Here is a 16,615-nt window from a genome sequence, read left to right on the forward strand (position 1 = left end):
GGATAAAATAAGTACAGTATAGCAATACATTATGAGAAAAAACCACTTATGTACAAGTCATAAAAATAAAATACATCTTGGTATCAACTATTGGATGGAGCGATATGGCACATTGATGATGTAATCAGTGTAACAACATCCAGGGTTTCAATCTGATGCACGCGTGTATATGATGGGCCACTACCTGAGGATGTACATGTGACAGTCAAGTTTTTCTAACGCCAAAAGGAGCGCCATATCTGCACAGTCACAATTCTACTTCGGTGACCGATTACACGAGGGCTAAACAAAAGGTGGGAATTGCCCATTTTCCACGTTCAAGCACTTCCCAATAAGTTAAAAATAGGTAGATGTAAATAAACGACTAGCTAAGATTTGTTTTAGTGTTGGTAAGAGTTAGGTTGAAGCCTACTTTCTGAGTCTTCAGTGGAGGTTTCAGCTTAAGGAGTCAAATCTTGCTGATATAAATAAATCTGATAGGATGGAGAAAATGACAAGACAAAATATCAAGTATTTGAATAACAAGAGTCCTGACAAACTTAAGTAAAGATTCCAGGAATTTTAGCCAATAAATAGCCAGTTTTTCTGTCAGGTTTCCCAGTGGCCTGTGCTGCATCCACTTTAAATCTACTTACTTCTGTCTCCAGTGCTATAAGCACTCACTGGCCTCTCTCACACACTCTGAACAAGTCTTTTTTTTCCAGTCTATTTACTGATGTGGCTGCTTTTCCAACCAACACCCACTCACTCATTGATCTCATTGGTGCCACATGTGGAGGACACAATTTATCCCTGCACCTTCTGTCTCATGTCATTTAAAGTGCTCTCAGTAGGGGTAGGCAGAGACAGCGATGTAAACGATGAAGGTAGTCTGATACTCAATGCCTCCGTCTTCACTGTAGGAGAGGGCTCGGACCTTCATGCGGTATGTGCGGGGCTCTCGTAGCGCCTGTGTTGTGAACAGCACTCCCTTCAGGTTCTCATCTCTCAGGGCAAAAGGTAACGTGACATCCTCGTCCACCACTAGGAAACTGGTTCTAGGGTGCATCACTCCATCCTGTGTGTAGGCCACCAGCCTGATGAGGTCCTGGTTCGCTGCGATTCCAAAGGGAAGAGACAGCAGCTTGTACTCCAAGGCGTAAGGGCTCAGTGCACACTCCAGGTCATTTGGTGGGCAGTTTTTTAGGCAGAACCTGCAACAGACAGCAGATTTTAGAGGACTGAAGCTGAGAAATGCTGTAGATAATAGAGTAAATGCAAAGAAAATACTCCTGGTTGCAATAACCCCCCTTAATAAACATACATTAGTTAAATCAACAAAGCCAAAAGCGTATCAAATAAGGGAGGAGATTTGATGTGGTTGGAGGGAGGTGCTGCCAGCTAACATTTACCCTGTGGCCGGGTCTCTCTGGTAGTTCGGTGGACATGGTGTGTCAATGCACTGGTAACTTCCTCTCATGTTGAAGCACATTCGGTTGGCTCCACACTGGATGTTCTGTTCCAGACACTCGTCTATATCTGTAGATACAGCAAACAATTTATCACAACTTGGACATCAGAGAAATCAGTAGTAGTTCAGGTTTTAAAATCAGCAAAATAAATGATGATGGATGAATAGATGCAGGATCCTACTCAAGAGTTTCTCACCTTGGCAGGTCTTGCCGTTGGCCATGAGGCGGTAACCAGCAGGACAGAGACACCTGTGGCTCCCTGGTGTGTTCATACACTCATGTTGACAGGCATCCCTCACCTCACACTCATTGATATCTGTTCGTGTCACACATGTAAACACACAAACCACCACAGAATGACAGAAAATAAGAGAACATAAACAATGCATCCTTAAGTTACCAATTAGTAGTTTTCACAGTCTATATTCAAGCAGCAGTGACATACTGTCTTCAGGAGAGATAGTTTCTCAGCTAGCAGCTTTCCTCTCCCTCACTCAACCCTGCCTGTCCCCCATAGTTACCTAAGCAGCGGCCACCCCTGGACACAAACCCATCCTGACAAGTGGGGAAGCCCCGCTGTGAAGAATGTAAGCTGGCCCCTCTGCGGCTACGGCTCCTGTTGCGCACCCGTGTAGTGCCGGTGTAGGAGTTGTAGCTCTGAGAGGCCAAGTTGTGGTAGAGGTGCTGGTAGTTGCGCTGAGGAGAGGACTGTGATGATCGGTAGCCGTATGAGTAACTCTCATAACTGGGCAACCGCTCCAGCCCAGCACAGGATTTGCCATCACCCAGCAGGTGGTGCCCCGGCGGGCAGGTGCACTTGAAGCTGCCAGGACTGTTGACGCACTGGTGGGCACAGGGCTGAGGGACCCGCTCACACTCATTTATATCTGCCCTCAGCACAAAGAAAGACCAGCACCAGGAAAAAGACAGAACGACAGAGTGATAGAGAAGAAGGAAGAAAGGAAAGAAAAGTGCAACAATAATGCAGAAAAGAAAATAGGTGATGGTTGAATGGATGAAATAAGGAGAGGTATATAAATGAAAGACATGAGGAGGTGCGGGCCATGAAAATAGAGGAGGGAGATGAGGATGAGGGGGAAAAAGGGGATATGACAATTACCCCAATGTACAACAATACATTTTCATGTCCCTAAGACACAAATGTATTGAGACTATAAGCACATTTGTCTGTTTTGAATGAGATTATTTATTCTCATATCAAATAGAAATGCCAGTTTGAATGACGTCAAATGAGTGAAATATTAAATTCAGGATCTAGTTCACGTAATGATATCAAATACAATTCATATTTGATATCAGGTACAAAACCCAATTCATGACAGATTCGAACACTGTACAGTTTTTCACAAAGACAGAGATCAGCGTCCAATGTTAATGATGTCACAGGCAGAACCATGAATGTATGCCATTACAAAGCCAGATCAACACATGAACGTAACAGTTTGAAACGACAGAAATGGAAGAGAATGAAAGGAAACAGAATGACAGATGTGAGGTGATGGTGCTGGTCTTTTTTATGGTCGATGTGTCAAAGGAAGAACCATTTATTTTCAGTTTCCCTTCCTCTGTAGTCCTTTCTTACCCTTTCTCTTACTCCTATCTGACAGTGTAGACAAAGAGACGTTAAAAGAACCTGATACCATGCAGTGCATCTCTGCAAAAAGAAGAGTCTTTGCATTTAAATGTTATAAGTTAGTCAGTTTTTATTGCAGCATTTTAGTAACATAAGCAAGCAGAGACAGAATATGATGTCTGAACAACATTGCAGATGATTATTTGAGTTTTTACAGCAGTGAGTCACTGACACAAAGAGAGAGAAGTATGCTGGCAAAAGTAAGAAAGCTGAAGGGAAGTGTAAGCACAGAGCAGGCCAAAAAGCTTTCAAATATTAATATAACATACTGTATGCTTAGATAAATATCATCATCTTATCAGAATTACACACTAGAAACTAGAGGTATCACCTGTCTAATGATTGCAAATAACACCCTCTGTATGTCATAATGTTGTGCATATTGCTAATGAGAAAGTGACAGGGTGTAAGAGACATAAAGTATGTACGTACCAACACAGGGACGTCCCACTCCCTGAGATCGGTAGCCACGTGGACAGGTACAGTGGTAGCTGCCTCTGGTATTCTCACAGATCTGGTTGTATCTGCACTGATGGGTGCCATCTCTGCACTCATCGATATCTGCAGAATGTAAAGTGTAAAGTCAGACTGCAAAACTAAAATGTCTGTACTGGTTTTTAATATAGTATTTTTCATTTAAGAGATGCAATATGATGGTGAGTACTGACCTACACATGTACCATTGGCACCTTTGGTCATACCATTGGGGCACAGGTCAATACAGGTGTAACCTCCTCGGGTATTTTTACACTGCTGATCTGATCGACAAACCCGCTGTCTGCATTCATTTATATCTGGGATGACATCAGGGAGAAAAGAAGAGGTCACATCCCAACAAATAGTTTTAGGTGAGAGCATGTGATGTTACTGATTAAAGAAATGAAATTATGAATGTATTGTAGCTCAAAAATAGTAACTGTTATTATATTGTCTCACCTATACAGCGTCGGTTTCTGAGTTGAAAGCCTGGCTCACAGGCACAGCGATAACTACCAATAGTGTTGAGACAGTGTTGATTGCATGGATTGGACTCCTGGCACTCGTTTACATCTGAGCAACAAAGGAAGAGAGTTGTAAAAAGTTGCAGATCAAAGCAAATTATTTCACAAATCCAAGCTTGTTGATGTACCTGTGCAACTGTGACCATCAACTGTTCTCCTGAAGCCGCGGCCACACCGCATAACACATCGGTATGAGCCAATAGTGTTCTCACAGTCCTGTCCATCACGGCACACGTTCCCACCGAGTGAACACTCATCAATGTCTAAGAAAATGGAGAACACTGAATTAGAAAACTGAGGCTGTGATAGCAATGCTAATATCATTGATACAGAACAACTGTGCTTTTTTAAACTTCTCTTGATATGTGTGTCTTACATACCCTGACAGGTCCTGCCGTCAGCTGAGATAGTAAGGCCTCGGGGACAAGAGCAGTAGTAGGTGCCCATGGCATTGTGACAGGCATGAGAACAGGGGTTCCCAACCTCACACTCATTCTCATCTGCAGCATATAAACAACATGTTAAAAATATCACTGAAGCCTATAGCAAGTAAGCTCTGCTACGTATTGAGTGCTTTTAAATAGCCTACAGTGGTTATCTTGAAATGCACCTTTTCAGTTAAATGTTTCATTACTATTAACTATCCATAGTTGACGCATTATACCAGGAGCAGCATAGTAATAATCATTACCTGCACAGTAGGGCCCAGCGGACACCAAAGTGAAGCCGCGAGGACACTGGTTACTACGATCACCTGGAAGCATGTAAAAATGTAATCTTTTAATTAGAATAACTTTTTATGACAGAAACATGCATAGAAAAGGAAATCAGATCGAGTTGATTTATTAGACAGCTGAGCACCAGAAAAGACGGAAAATACAGTGTTACTAAGCCAGTAGCTTGCTTCAGCCCATCCCTCACCAATAGTAAAAATATTCCTACATTTAGGCCTTTTTAGAGGCCAGTATTCTTACCCTTGGAGATACTAGCTTGGATGCTATACTCCAACACCTCCTCCAGGGGGTGGTATTGAGCACTGATGGCTGTGGCATGTAGCATCTCTACCAGGTACGGCATCTTGCCCTTGGCCAGGTCGTAGGAGATGGTGTGGTTCCAGGAGTAGGGCACACTCTCCCTGTCGATGGTGAACATGCGAGTGGACAAAGCATACAGCTGGCCTGGGCCTGTCTGGATGTAGTCCTCTGTGTAGTCCTGAAATGTACACAGTACATGTGAGGCAGTTTTTAAAGAACTTTGTAATATTTTATCTTGTGTAAATGTAAATCATTGTAGCATATCTAAAATGCTACAATCTAATCATCTACAGTGCTTATTTCTGTACCTTGATGCTGAGGTCAGAATGTGAGGGCAGCTGCAGGATGTGTCCGTTCACTACAATGTCTAATAACAACGCTCCATCTGAGTCCAGGCCCCTGGCGATGTGGGTCATCCTCAAGATCTCACCTAATGACATCCAGATTCATCACAGATAGTTGTCAGATATCCAAATACTGACATTATCTACATTAACAATCATTAGGTAAGGATATGGGTAACAACCATACAGACACACCCAGGCCTGTCCCTTCTTACCTGTGGCAAACTCCACCTGTGTCTCTCGCCTGAAGATGCCTCCTGTTAACGTGTATCCGTTTACTGCCTCTCCTACTTCTTGTGCCGTGGTCCAGTAGATGGGGTTCAGGATGGAAATGAGCTTCCTCATTGCAGGGCCTTGAATGAATTTTTTTATGAGTCTTACTGAGTTCAAAATATCAACTTATGTGTACAAATGGAAGAAAAAGTAGAAGCTATGGAAAAAATGTCTGGCAAACTGACCTAATGTCCTTGGTACGTTACTAATAAAAGCCTTGATGACTTTGGTGCCAGACTTGCTGTCAGTAATGGTGGCATTGAGTATGGCGATGCCAAATTCCATATCATTGATGTTCCCAATGATGCTACCTCGTGCCTTCTGTGGTCCACCTGACAAAGGAAGAAGGTATTCAAGAGTGCTTTTAGTCTTCTTAGTGTATGCACAACACACACCCATGCACGGACACACACACACACACACACACACACACACACACACACATCTTACCTGGGCAGGCTTGAGAGTTACACCTGGACAGCTGGGAGGAGTCTCCTGGACACGGCCGGCCACCGCTACTAGGAGACGGGCTATTACAGAGTCGGACACGTGTCCTCTGTCCACCCCCACAGGAAGCAGAGCATTCTCCCCACGGCTGCCATGATCCCCAGTTACCCTCAACTGCAATGATACATTCATTTAATTTAAACATTTAGTCACTTTGAACTATGAGAATTATGAAAAACAAATGTTGTACCACTTTTTCATCAAAACCAAATAACACAGATCCCATTTGTTTTCCCCTTCTGTTGAAAAGAATATTTGTTTTCTTTCATCTTTGTGGACAAAGTAGTTCATTATGTTCATTACCTTGAACACTTAGAAATGTATCACATACTGTACAAGGTCTTCCTTAAATCCCAGAATGTTTGAAAACTGTTTATCAAGATATTTATAGTTACTCTATTTCAAACACAATTTTTTAACCCATGAAGGTGCATCTCAACCCTGAGACTTGTTGACCCCTGACCCCTGACCCTGATGTGACTCACCTGGACAATAGGCTGTGCTGCATCTCTGTATCTGTGTATCTGTACCCATACATTGTCTCCCACCATTGGCAGGTCTGGGATTGTCACACGTCCTGTAACGTCTCATCTGACCTCCGTTACATGTCTTGCTGCAGCTGCCCCAGCTACTCCATGGACCCCAGTTCCCGCTGACTGACAGAAAGAAAGACAAAATGTCAAATAAAGAAAAGGAATAGCGATAAATATATAAAAGAAAATAATGTTCTTGCTGTAAAGTAAAAAAATCTTTAACAAGCTTAACAGCTTTAACAAGCCTCTCAGTGTTCAGTTTAATTTGGAAAGTGTAACACATAACTCACTGGGGCAGGGGTCACTGTTACAGAAATCAATGTGCACGTCGTTGCCTTCACACTGCCTGCCACCATGCTGTGGACTGGGACTCGCACAGAGGCGTGTCCTCTGTCTTGTCCCACCTCCACAGGAAACGCTGCAAGCTCCCCAGCTGACCCATGATGACCACTTTCCATCCACTGGTGAGCACAAGAAAAGGAGAAACAGAAGGTGTAGTGTTCAGTGAAACCTGAAATATTTTGACATATAATCTTTGTTTCTCCTACTGAGCTTAAAAGCAGCGACTCTCCCTCTCAGAAATATCTCAGAAATCACTGAAACCTCACCAGGACAAGGTCTCTCCTTGCACACTTGTGTTTGGGTGTCTGTGCCCTCACACTGCGGCCCATCAAATGCTGGAGGGGGGTTGTTGCACAGCCGGATTCTGGACTGCATACCCTTACCACAGGTCTCACTGCATGGGGTCCATGGTAGCCAAGATCCCCAGTTACCTGCCACTGCAGGAGTATAAACAGAAAGTCAATACATATAGGCATACATTTAGATTGGCACATCCATGAATAGAGATTAGAAACTTATGTCTGCCCGCTGCACCTCCTCATATCACCTTTTCATACAAAGGACGGTCTGGCGCTGCATTTAGAGAAAATAAATGTGTTTGCTCACCTGGACAAGGTCGGACACTGCACATGATGACCTCCACTGCCTTCCCCTCACACGGTCTGCCTCCATGCTGAGCTGGAGGATTAGTGCAGGTCCGGACCCTGGTTCTGTTTCCTTGACCGCAGGTACGTGAACATTCTTCCCAGAGAGACCACTCTGACCAGTTACCATCCACTGTAGATGGAAAAAGCCACAGATCTTAGTACAGTTTAAATGGTTTGTACACAATCTTCTTTACAAGCACTGACAGCACATGTAGAATCAATCTCTCACCTGGACAAGGCTTTCCCCAACAATTGCGCGTCTCTATGTCTGATCCTACACAGTGGCGCCCTCCATTGGCAGGTAGAGGACTGTTACACTGCCTCAGCCTCTTCTGGGAACCAACACCACAGGACACACTGCAAGGACCCCACTCCGCCCACTCTGAGTATCCCCCATGAACTGAAAAACAAATACATGCATATAAACACAGTATGTTGACCGAAGGGGATGACTTTTACTTTTGCTTTCTTTTTCCTTTACTGAGGAGAAGAGAGAAGAAAGAAATATATGTTACAGCAAAAAATCCCCACAATGATCAGCTCACCTCGTACAGTGAGAGTTACTCTGACCAGCACGGATCCAAGCAGGTTTCTGGCCACACATTCATATTCAGCTGTGTCCTCCTTCTGAGCACTGCTGACCCTGAGGGAGCTGTTTGACAAGGTTGAGAAGTGGTCGTTGCCCAGCAGAGGACGTCCTTGGCGGGACCACTCTATGACAGGAGTAGGTTCCCCCTCCGCCTGGCAGTTGAGCACTACTGTGGTGCCGGCATCCACCACTGTATTCACTGGCTCTATTACAATGGAGGGTGCACCTGGAAGAAGAGACCAGAGCCATGTGATCTGAAGCTCTCATAGCTCTCACAATTTGTTTACAGTGTTAATGTAGATTTGGTACTAAATACTTTAGATTTGACACAGGCACTTACTCTGCAAGGTAAGTGTGACACTTCTTTCCACCACCCCAGCGTCATTTGTTGCCACACACATGTAGCTGCCTGCATCTTCACTCTATGTAAGATTAAATAAAAACACACTTATCATAATGGTAAAAACAAAAAAAGCTCTGTTAACTTGATATCCACAAAGTCACTGAACCACAACAGCTCCCAGACTTAAACACCATACACAGTATAGGAGTATACAACAGTAAGTCTTATATGCTTTCCTACCACTGTGCCATAAATAGCCAGAGAGCCGTTGTCCAGTTGACGGATGCGGTTGCTGATGTGGATGTTTATTCCACTTTTGCTCCACTGGATGGTGGGCAGGGGGTCTCCCCGAACCTCACAATTCAGGATGGCATTTCCACCCAGAGGTTCAATACGGTTGGAGTGGAGGTCCCCATCAATGATAGGAGGCTCTGGAGATACACAGAGAAGATAGGAAATGAGAAACGTTTGCCTTGATGTTACAGAAACATGTCTTGATTGAGATTCAATTGAAAATGTGAAATGAAGTTGAGTCAAATAGCTTCATAGTAATGTGTTTTACCTTTCACATAAACAAAGCCCAGTGACTTGATGGTTCCTATGCTGTTCTCTGCCACACAGGTGTAGGTGCCAGAATCGTCTTTACTGACTCTCTCTATTACCAGCTCACTGTGGCCGTTCATATGATCGTAGTGCACTACAGCGTCAATGATAGAAGACAAGAAGAAAAAAATACAAGTGAAAATCAGTCAGTGAAATCAGTTTAAATGTATCATTGATTCATGTTCTTGTTCCTCATGTGAAACCATTACTATATTACTTTATTCTAAAATATGGCATATAGCTGCATAAAAAATAAATGGACAGAAAAGCTGACTGATGTGGATTTTGTGCTATGTTTCATTTCCTGATTGAATACTCTTTCATATAAATTATAATTCTTATCTTTTCTAATGTTTCCATACCTGGGATAATGTTGTTGTTGAAGGCCCATGTGATCTTGGGTGGGGGGATGCCACTGACCCCACAGGTCAGCAAGAGGCGCTCCCCCTTGTTGAGGGCCACATCTCCAAGCAGCTCAGTGAAGACAGGGTGCGTATGAACAGACAGCATCACTGTCTGACTGTCCTGCCCTACTGCATTAGTGGCAACGCAAGTGTAACTGCCTGCGTCATCCAGCTGGTACAGAGGGAAGGGGAAGGGAGATGAGGAAAGGGGAGAGGAATAAGAGAAAAAGAGCATGCAAAAAAAGGTTACATAGTAAGTAACTAAGATAAAACAGTAAGTTAACAAAACAGCAATCTGAAGACATTAAGAAACCAACATATAATCTGTTGTTTACCCTGTCTGCTTCTCACCTGAGCAATATCAATAACCAGCTCCCCAGAGGGCAGGATGGTGTACTCCCCTGTGCTTTCACTGAGATGATTACCATCCTTCTCCCAGGACAGGGTTGGTTGAGGGACACCGTCTGCCACACACACCAGCTGGGCTTGACTGTTTTCCACCACTGCTACATCCTGTTCTGTGCCACGTATTGAGGGAGGGACTGCAGAAGTAAAGAAGGACGGCAGTGAAGGTTAAGGTTGCGCTAAAATTAGTTCTTAGCTGTGGTTATGATTTCATTTTTCAATATAATATTAATTCTAAAACATTAGTATAGTTAGAGTTACATTAAAATACACTCAGACAGAGTATCTGTAATGCCATGAACACATTTGAGCCACTTAATGGCACAAAAGGGAAGTTTCCCCTTCAGTAAAATTAAAGAGAAAACAAATGCAGCAGTATGGGCAAAGCAGGTTGCTCATTTTTAGTGTATTTAATGAAACTTACTCTGTACAGTAAGGCTCATCTCCAGGCTGACAGTACCCGCCACATTGGCAGCAATGCAAGTGTATCGTCCAGTATCGCTTGGCTGGATAAAGGCGATCTGTAGGGAACCTGAACTGAGCACACGCTCGCGCACAGATTCACTCAGCGGCTGCCCGTCTTTATGCCATGTGACAGAAGGGGAAGGGGAGCCGTCAGCTTGGCACTGCAGCGTCACAGAGGAGTCCACAGGTGCCAGGTACTCTTGAGTCTCTGAGCTGATCACAGGAGGGACTGCCAGACACAATGCCAGAGGAAACACCACATGTAGTCAGCGTATTTAGAATATTCATTAGCATTAGTAGCAAAAGAAGGACTCAGCAAGTGTGTGTATCTGGCTAAAACAAATTTAGATGATTGGAAGGAATGCAACATGGAAAAGCTAAGGTTTTGCATGTTGTGTTTTAATGGATTAGATTAGATCATATAAGATTGCTTTAGATTATAAAATGTTCCAGTCATTTTGTCCAACCCCTGCAGATAACTAATTATTATTATTATATGAGATGTTAATATTTTTACCACTACCTGAGAGTATGGCTTACCTTGTACTCTGAGTTTGGTCTTGCCCAGAGCAGTGCCAGCAGGATTTTGAGCCACACATATGTATGTACCAGAGTCCGACACAGAAGCCTTAGAGATCTGCAGACTTCCATTAGGCAGCACTGTGAAGATTCCACCTATCAGGAACCAAGAGATGTGTCACTGTCACTACTACTACTACTACTACTACTACTACTACTACTACTACTGCTACTACTACTACTACTACTACAGATCACTGATACACATACAGGATGATTACCTGTAGTGGGTATATTGATGCCCTCCTTCTGCCAGGTGATAGTAGGCCTGGGTGAGCCTGTTGCCCTGCAAGGCAGCGTAATGGGATTATTGAGGATCACATCCAAGGTGGCCGGATGGAACTGGATCACTGGGAGCTCTGGGAAGATGGATGGAAAAAGAGTGATGCCCAGAAAGGTCTCAAGAGCAAAATGAAACAGATATCAAATAAAAGAAAAGTAATTAAGTCCTGAACACTTAATATATTTGCCTTGTGTTGATTGTACAGCCTCAAAACAGCAGAAAGTCTCTATATGTAGTTTTGTTTTTACCTTGCACTGTGAGCTGCACACGACGCTGGGTGGAGCCTGCAGCATTCTTGGCCATGCATGTGTATAGTCCTGCATGACTGAGCTCAGCTGATGTGATCTCTACTGCACCTGAGCACAGCATCACAAACCAGACCAACATTAATGATTATTAGCACTAAATACTTTTCCAGTGATTTTGAGGCTGGTATACCATGTAACTCTTGTGTACTTTTAGATATTTTTTATCAATGGGTATGATTCTGACCTGCAGACAGGATAGTGTATCCCTGTCCCTGACTGGGCAGCTTTATGCCATCTTTGTTCCAGTGGATTGTGGGCTCTGGGACGCCAGATGCAGTACAGGCAATGACAACTGGGGACTGTCTGGTTACAACTAGCTCTGTGGGTTCATCTGCTATAGATGGAGGAACTAAGAGGACAAATGACAGCAGTTAAAAGGTAGAATCCGAATATGTATACTTTACATTGATGAATGATCTTAAAATACATAAATACAGAGAGAAGTTTTAGAAAAAATTAGCTATGTTTGAATTGTAAAAGTTCAAGTTTGCACCAAAATGTTCACATTAGAGAGATTAGTTCAATCAGACATACATTATTGATCGACATTTTGTAACATTTGGCCACTCACCATGAACAGTGAGGTTAATGGATTTGGAGTCTACCCCTGCCTCATTAGAGGCAACACACTCATACACTGCTGTGTCATCAACTGTGGGCGCTATAACTACCAGGGAGCCTGATGATAGTAATCTGCAAATAATAAAAAAAGAGGTGAAGTTAGTATTTGGAGTATCTACATATGACAATTCAAAAAATTGGACAGTGTAGTCAAGTAAAATTGTTATTTTACTAAATTGATACTCATAAAATATACAGTATATAGTGTGTTAAGTATGTGAAAAAATATATGAAAAAATTCAGGTATTATATTCTCAGTAAAACCTTGCCCTGGGGACTTTCAAGATCTGGGATAAGGAAACAGAGAGAGAGAAAACCTGGATCAACCTGTACATATTCTGGTTCTGGTCAGTATTGATGGTTCGACCGTTTTTCATCCAGCTGACTGTGGGCTTGGGTATGCCAGTGGCCTCACAGGACAGGGTGGTCTGAACATTGACTGTAACTGTCACGTTGGTTCGACCATGAGCGATGGAGGGAGGCACTAAAAGATGCAAACCAGAGATTATAAAATCATTTGGTGACTGTGTTTGTGAAAGTAATCAAAGTCTTTGTAATGATGTTAGCACTCACCATATATTTGCAGATCCACTTTCTTGCGTTGCGTCCCAGCTTGATTTGTTGCCATACAGAGATAGCGACCTGTGTCGGTCACCTGAGCAGAGTGGATGTGTAATGACCCATCCTCTACAAACGTGTACCTGCACACATGTTCATACAAACTGAGTGAGTAAGTACTCTAAGTAATAGAGTTATGCTAAAATACTAAAAGTGATTAACATATTTGAAGTATGCAGATTTGGGATTATTAAAGTATTTTATCCACAAAATTCAACATGCATGTACTAGTTGTAAAATACTACTACTACTACTACTGATAATAAATGAATAATACTAATACTAATACTAATACTAATAATAATAATACTAATACTAATACTACTACTACTACTACTAATAATAATAACAACAATCATGATAATAATGGACAACAACAATATTTTGGGATGTTTGGGTTTACCTGTGGTTGTTTCCTGCCAATATGGCACCATGTTTCCTCCAGGTGACACGAGGAGGAGGCACTCCACTTACGATACATTCAAGCACTACTGGCTTGTTGATGTGGACTGAGACTGTCTGGGGGCCATTCTGGATAGTTGGGGCCACTGAAGGGACACGTGGACAGATTGACAGACACGTATTTTATTTACTCTTTTGTATCTTCATAATAATTTTTGTTCTATAACTATTTATTCTCATCAACAATAGGAAAGAATATTTCAAGATTCAAGAAACTTTAATGTAGATTCTCTCTCTATATATTTGTCAGTACAAGATGTAACTGTACCATTGACAGCCAGGTTGAACTCTCGGGTGGTTTTTCCAGCGACGTTGCTGGCTACGCAAGTATACTGAGCTCTATCACTGAGCTCAGCCATGTTGATCTGTAAGTAGCGGCCACCGGACAGAATACGCAAACGGGCAGAGGCCTACACAGAGATAAAACAAAGATAAAATGATGAACGTGTTTCAGGACTAGAATTGGCAATGTATAGATAGATGTTAGTTTGATTTCTCACCTTCAGTGGCTGACCATCTTTGAGCCAGGTCAAAGTCGGAGGTGGAACAGCATCAGATTTGCATTCCAGAGTCACCTGTCTGTTCTGCAGCACTGAAACATCCTGAGGTGTGCTCTCCCCCGCAATGTTAGGGGGAACTGGTACAACAAATGGTAATGACATGAATCTCATGGCCTAGTCTCATTTTCAAGAACTAAATCAGTTTTCTAATAAAGGATACATAGTTGTAACGTGTAAATGGCCTGCAAGCCATATATTGTTTTAAAAATATTATGCACAGTGCTCACTGTTTATATGTTACCCACCATGCACTCGAACCAGGAACTCCTTGTCATCATCTCCTGCTGGACTGTTGGCTAAGCAGCTGTATCTGCCTGTGTCCTCCAACTGAGTACATGTGGAAAAAAGTGTGAGAACACTGAAAAAAGATGCAAAAACCACTGCGGTGTTTTTTATGTTATCATATATAGTATGCAATGTAGTGTATGGTTCTCATGCTTTATAGAAAAATTATTAAATTAAAGTTAAAGATATAAGTAATGGGAAATCACAATGGTTACTCTGACCTGTGCCGAGGCCACACGGAGGACCTCTCCTCCGCGGAGCAGGCGCAGGCTGTCTGTTTGGGGGAGTGGGCGTCCATCCTTCAACCAGGTCAGGGAGGGTGTAGGGATACCTGAAGCTTCACACTGGAGCTCCAGTACATTATTCACCACCACAGATACTTCTGCTGGTACACCAGAGCCTTTGATGCGTGGAGGGTCTGATAAAGAAAAATAAAACTAAGAAATACTTCTTTTCACATCTGTGAATGAAACACGGGGGTTCAAAGCTAGGATCTGCTCTTTTACTCACCCAGCACTTTCACGTTGAAGTGACGACTAGCTTGACCAGCAGTGTTGTTAGCTACGCAAGTGTAGCGTCCTGTATCATTGACCTGGGCCCGGGTGATCTGTAGAGTGGTGTTCAGGTTGAGGAATCTGAGGTGGGGGTCAGGAATTAGACTCAGCCCCCCTTTGAGCCAGGACATAGTAGGAGTCGGGGTCCCATCAGCAATACAGAGCAGAGAAGCCAAGTTTCCTTTTACCACAGTCACATCCTCTGTGCTCCCTGCTCCATCCAGACCAGGAGGGACTGAAAAGGGTAATGTAGAACAATTTGTTTATCAGTTTGACTGGAGACATCTCAAAGCACAAACACTGTATAAAACCGAAAGAGTTCATTTTTTTTATTGTTGATTTGATTATTCTGTCATGGACTCATGTTTTTCTTTTCTCTACGTTATGTAAAGCTGGGCTGTCCAGTGTCTTCTCCAGCCAATCAGCTTATTACCTGTTGCCCTGTCCACTCACCTGTTCCACATCTCCTTGTTAGTTAAGTTAGTATTTAAATCCAGTTTTCAGATTAGTTTTTGTTGAGTTATCTGCTCCCCTTGTCAGTTCCTGTGTCACAGGCACGTCTGGATTTTCAATAAATAGTTCTACTCTTGGTCTTGTCTGCCTGCTGACTCATGCATTTGGGTCCACCTGCTTCATTTGCCTTCTGACATATTCATATCTTACAAATCAGCAATGCAGGTTTCCAGACTCACCGTGCACCTGCAGGTTATAATGTCTGTTGTCCACTCCTGCCCTGTTTGATGCCACGCAGGTGTATGTGCCACCATCGGACACCTGGGTGCGTGTAATCCTGGCAGATACAAAAGGTACAACATTTAAGTATCCTGATACCTTTGAACTCTCACTAAAGCTTTAAAACAATCCTCCATATTTTATTTTTCCAACACATTTTCTTAGGGCAGATAAGATTTATTAGACTAATTGTTACTGTAGATGGACATTTCTGATTAATGTTTAAATATTAATCTCTAGATGTGATGTCCTCTATGTGAGAGTTTTTAGTCAGGTCAAACCACATTGACCCAAATGAGGTAATCCAGGATATAGTCAGCCTTTAAATGGAATTGCACAAGTAAAAAGATGCAAGGACTCTAAGGTTTCCTTGCTGGTTTTATGGCCAAAAAGTGACCAATACTTTCTTACCCTTACAATCTGCAACATTTTGCAATCATCCCATATAATATAGTACATATACCAAGGTCTCAGATCAAAATTTTCCCTGCACAAGAGACACAAGAGGACATAACGCAGCATTGTCTTCTCATCTATCATCCACTGACCTACCGGAGCACCTGTCCGGCAGAGAGGAGTCGTATGTGGGAGGACACTGGCAGAGGCAGGCCATTTCTCAGCCAGTTAAGCTGCGGTGGAGGAGAGCCAGTAGCAACACATTCAATGTTGACAGAGTTGTCCAGGACTGTGATCAACTCCTCAACTGTCTCACCTTTGCCCTCAATCACAGGAGGCACTGGAGGAGCAGATGGAGAACGAGGTCAGTGTTGTGAAAACAAGCTCAAACGTCAAGGAGAAATACAACTGGGGGAAACTGTTTGTATTTTGAAGTGTTTTAAACCAACCATAGACATTTAGAGTGAATATCCTGTCCTCCTCTCCTGCACTGTTGGTGGCTACACAAGTGTATTTGCCACTGTCTGTGGTGTGAGCTCTAGTCACAGAGAGTGTGCTGCCATCTGGACTGATTCTGAAAGGAAAGCAGCATCACATAGTTGCAGTTATGATCATAACATTA

The 16,615-nt window shown here is 42.9% G+C and overlaps 1 protein-coding gene across 1 annotated transcript in view; it reads right to left on the reverse strand.

Moving 5' to 3' along the window:
* Nucleotides 1-70: 70 nt before the first annotated feature.
* The window catches only part of hmcn1 (hemicentin 1), a 78,363-nt gene continuing 61,818 nt past the window's right edge, over nucleotides 71-16,615 (reverse strand). Inside the window, exons 65-107 of the mRNA XM_053322600.1 lie at nucleotides 16,443-16,567; nucleotides 16,150-16,333; nucleotides 15,558-15,655; nucleotides 14,822-15,100; nucleotides 14,533-14,729; nucleotides 14,272-14,353; nucleotides 13,967-14,103; nucleotides 13,735-13,876; nucleotides 13,408-13,552; nucleotides 12,960-13,087; nucleotides 12,714-12,870; nucleotides 12,337-12,458; nucleotides 11,950-12,114; nucleotides 11,706-11,813; nucleotides 11,381-11,533; nucleotides 11,136-11,255; nucleotides 10,555-10,824; nucleotides 10,077-10,267; nucleotides 9,684-9,897; nucleotides 9,281-9,415; nucleotides 8,959-9,149; nucleotides 8,716-8,797; nucleotides 8,332-8,601; nucleotides 8,016-8,186; nucleotides 7,746-7,916; nucleotides 7,406-7,576; nucleotides 7,084-7,258; nucleotides 6,750-6,916; nucleotides 6,208-6,378; nucleotides 5,943-6,089; nucleotides 5,700-5,837; nucleotides 5,449-5,570; nucleotides 5,081-5,318; nucleotides 4,798-4,860; nucleotides 4,487-4,606; nucleotides 4,235-4,369; nucleotides 4,042-4,155; nucleotides 3,774-3,899; nucleotides 3,538-3,666; nucleotides 1,973-2,338; nucleotides 1,648-1,767; nucleotides 1,392-1,518; nucleotides 71-1,193 (exon numbers count right to left, since the gene is read on the reverse strand). Of these exons, the coding sequence (XP_053178575.1) occupies nucleotides 827-1,193; nucleotides 1,392-1,518; nucleotides 1,648-1,767; nucleotides 1,973-2,338; nucleotides 3,538-3,666; nucleotides 3,774-3,899; nucleotides 4,042-4,155; nucleotides 4,235-4,369; nucleotides 4,487-4,606; nucleotides 4,798-4,860; nucleotides 5,081-5,318; nucleotides 5,449-5,570; nucleotides 5,700-5,837; nucleotides 5,943-6,089; nucleotides 6,208-6,378; nucleotides 6,750-6,916; nucleotides 7,084-7,258; nucleotides 7,406-7,576; nucleotides 7,746-7,916; nucleotides 8,016-8,186; nucleotides 8,332-8,601; nucleotides 8,716-8,797; nucleotides 8,959-9,149; nucleotides 9,281-9,415; nucleotides 9,684-9,897; nucleotides 10,077-10,267; nucleotides 10,555-10,824; nucleotides 11,136-11,255; nucleotides 11,381-11,533; nucleotides 11,706-11,813; nucleotides 11,950-12,114; nucleotides 12,337-12,458; nucleotides 12,714-12,870; nucleotides 12,960-13,087; nucleotides 13,408-13,552; nucleotides 13,735-13,876; nucleotides 13,967-14,103; nucleotides 14,272-14,353; nucleotides 14,533-14,729; nucleotides 14,822-15,100; nucleotides 15,558-15,655; nucleotides 16,150-16,333; nucleotides 16,443-16,567 (7,033 nt within the window). The 3' untranslated portion in view covers nucleotides 71-826. The remainder of the gene's footprint in view (nucleotides 1,194-1,391; nucleotides 1,519-1,647; nucleotides 1,768-1,972; nucleotides 2,339-3,537; nucleotides 3,667-3,773; nucleotides 3,900-4,041; nucleotides 4,156-4,234; nucleotides 4,370-4,486; nucleotides 4,607-4,797; nucleotides 4,861-5,080; nucleotides 5,319-5,448; nucleotides 5,571-5,699; nucleotides 5,838-5,942; nucleotides 6,090-6,207; nucleotides 6,379-6,749; nucleotides 6,917-7,083; nucleotides 7,259-7,405; nucleotides 7,577-7,745; nucleotides 7,917-8,015; nucleotides 8,187-8,331; nucleotides 8,602-8,715; nucleotides 8,798-8,958; nucleotides 9,150-9,280; nucleotides 9,416-9,683; nucleotides 9,898-10,076; nucleotides 10,268-10,554; nucleotides 10,825-11,135; nucleotides 11,256-11,380; nucleotides 11,534-11,705; nucleotides 11,814-11,949; nucleotides 12,115-12,336; nucleotides 12,459-12,713; nucleotides 12,871-12,959; nucleotides 13,088-13,407; nucleotides 13,553-13,734; nucleotides 13,877-13,966; nucleotides 14,104-14,271; nucleotides 14,354-14,532; nucleotides 14,730-14,821; nucleotides 15,101-15,557; nucleotides 15,656-16,149; nucleotides 16,334-16,442; nucleotides 16,568-16,615) is intronic.

The sequence above is a fragment of the Scomber japonicus genome, chromosome 7 (assembly GCF_027409825.1).
Source record: "Scomber japonicus isolate fScoJap1 chromosome 7, fScoJap1.pri, whole genome shotgun sequence".
Lineage (NCBI taxonomy): Eukaryota > Metazoa > Chordata > Actinopteri > Scombriformes > Scombridae > Scomber > Scomber japonicus.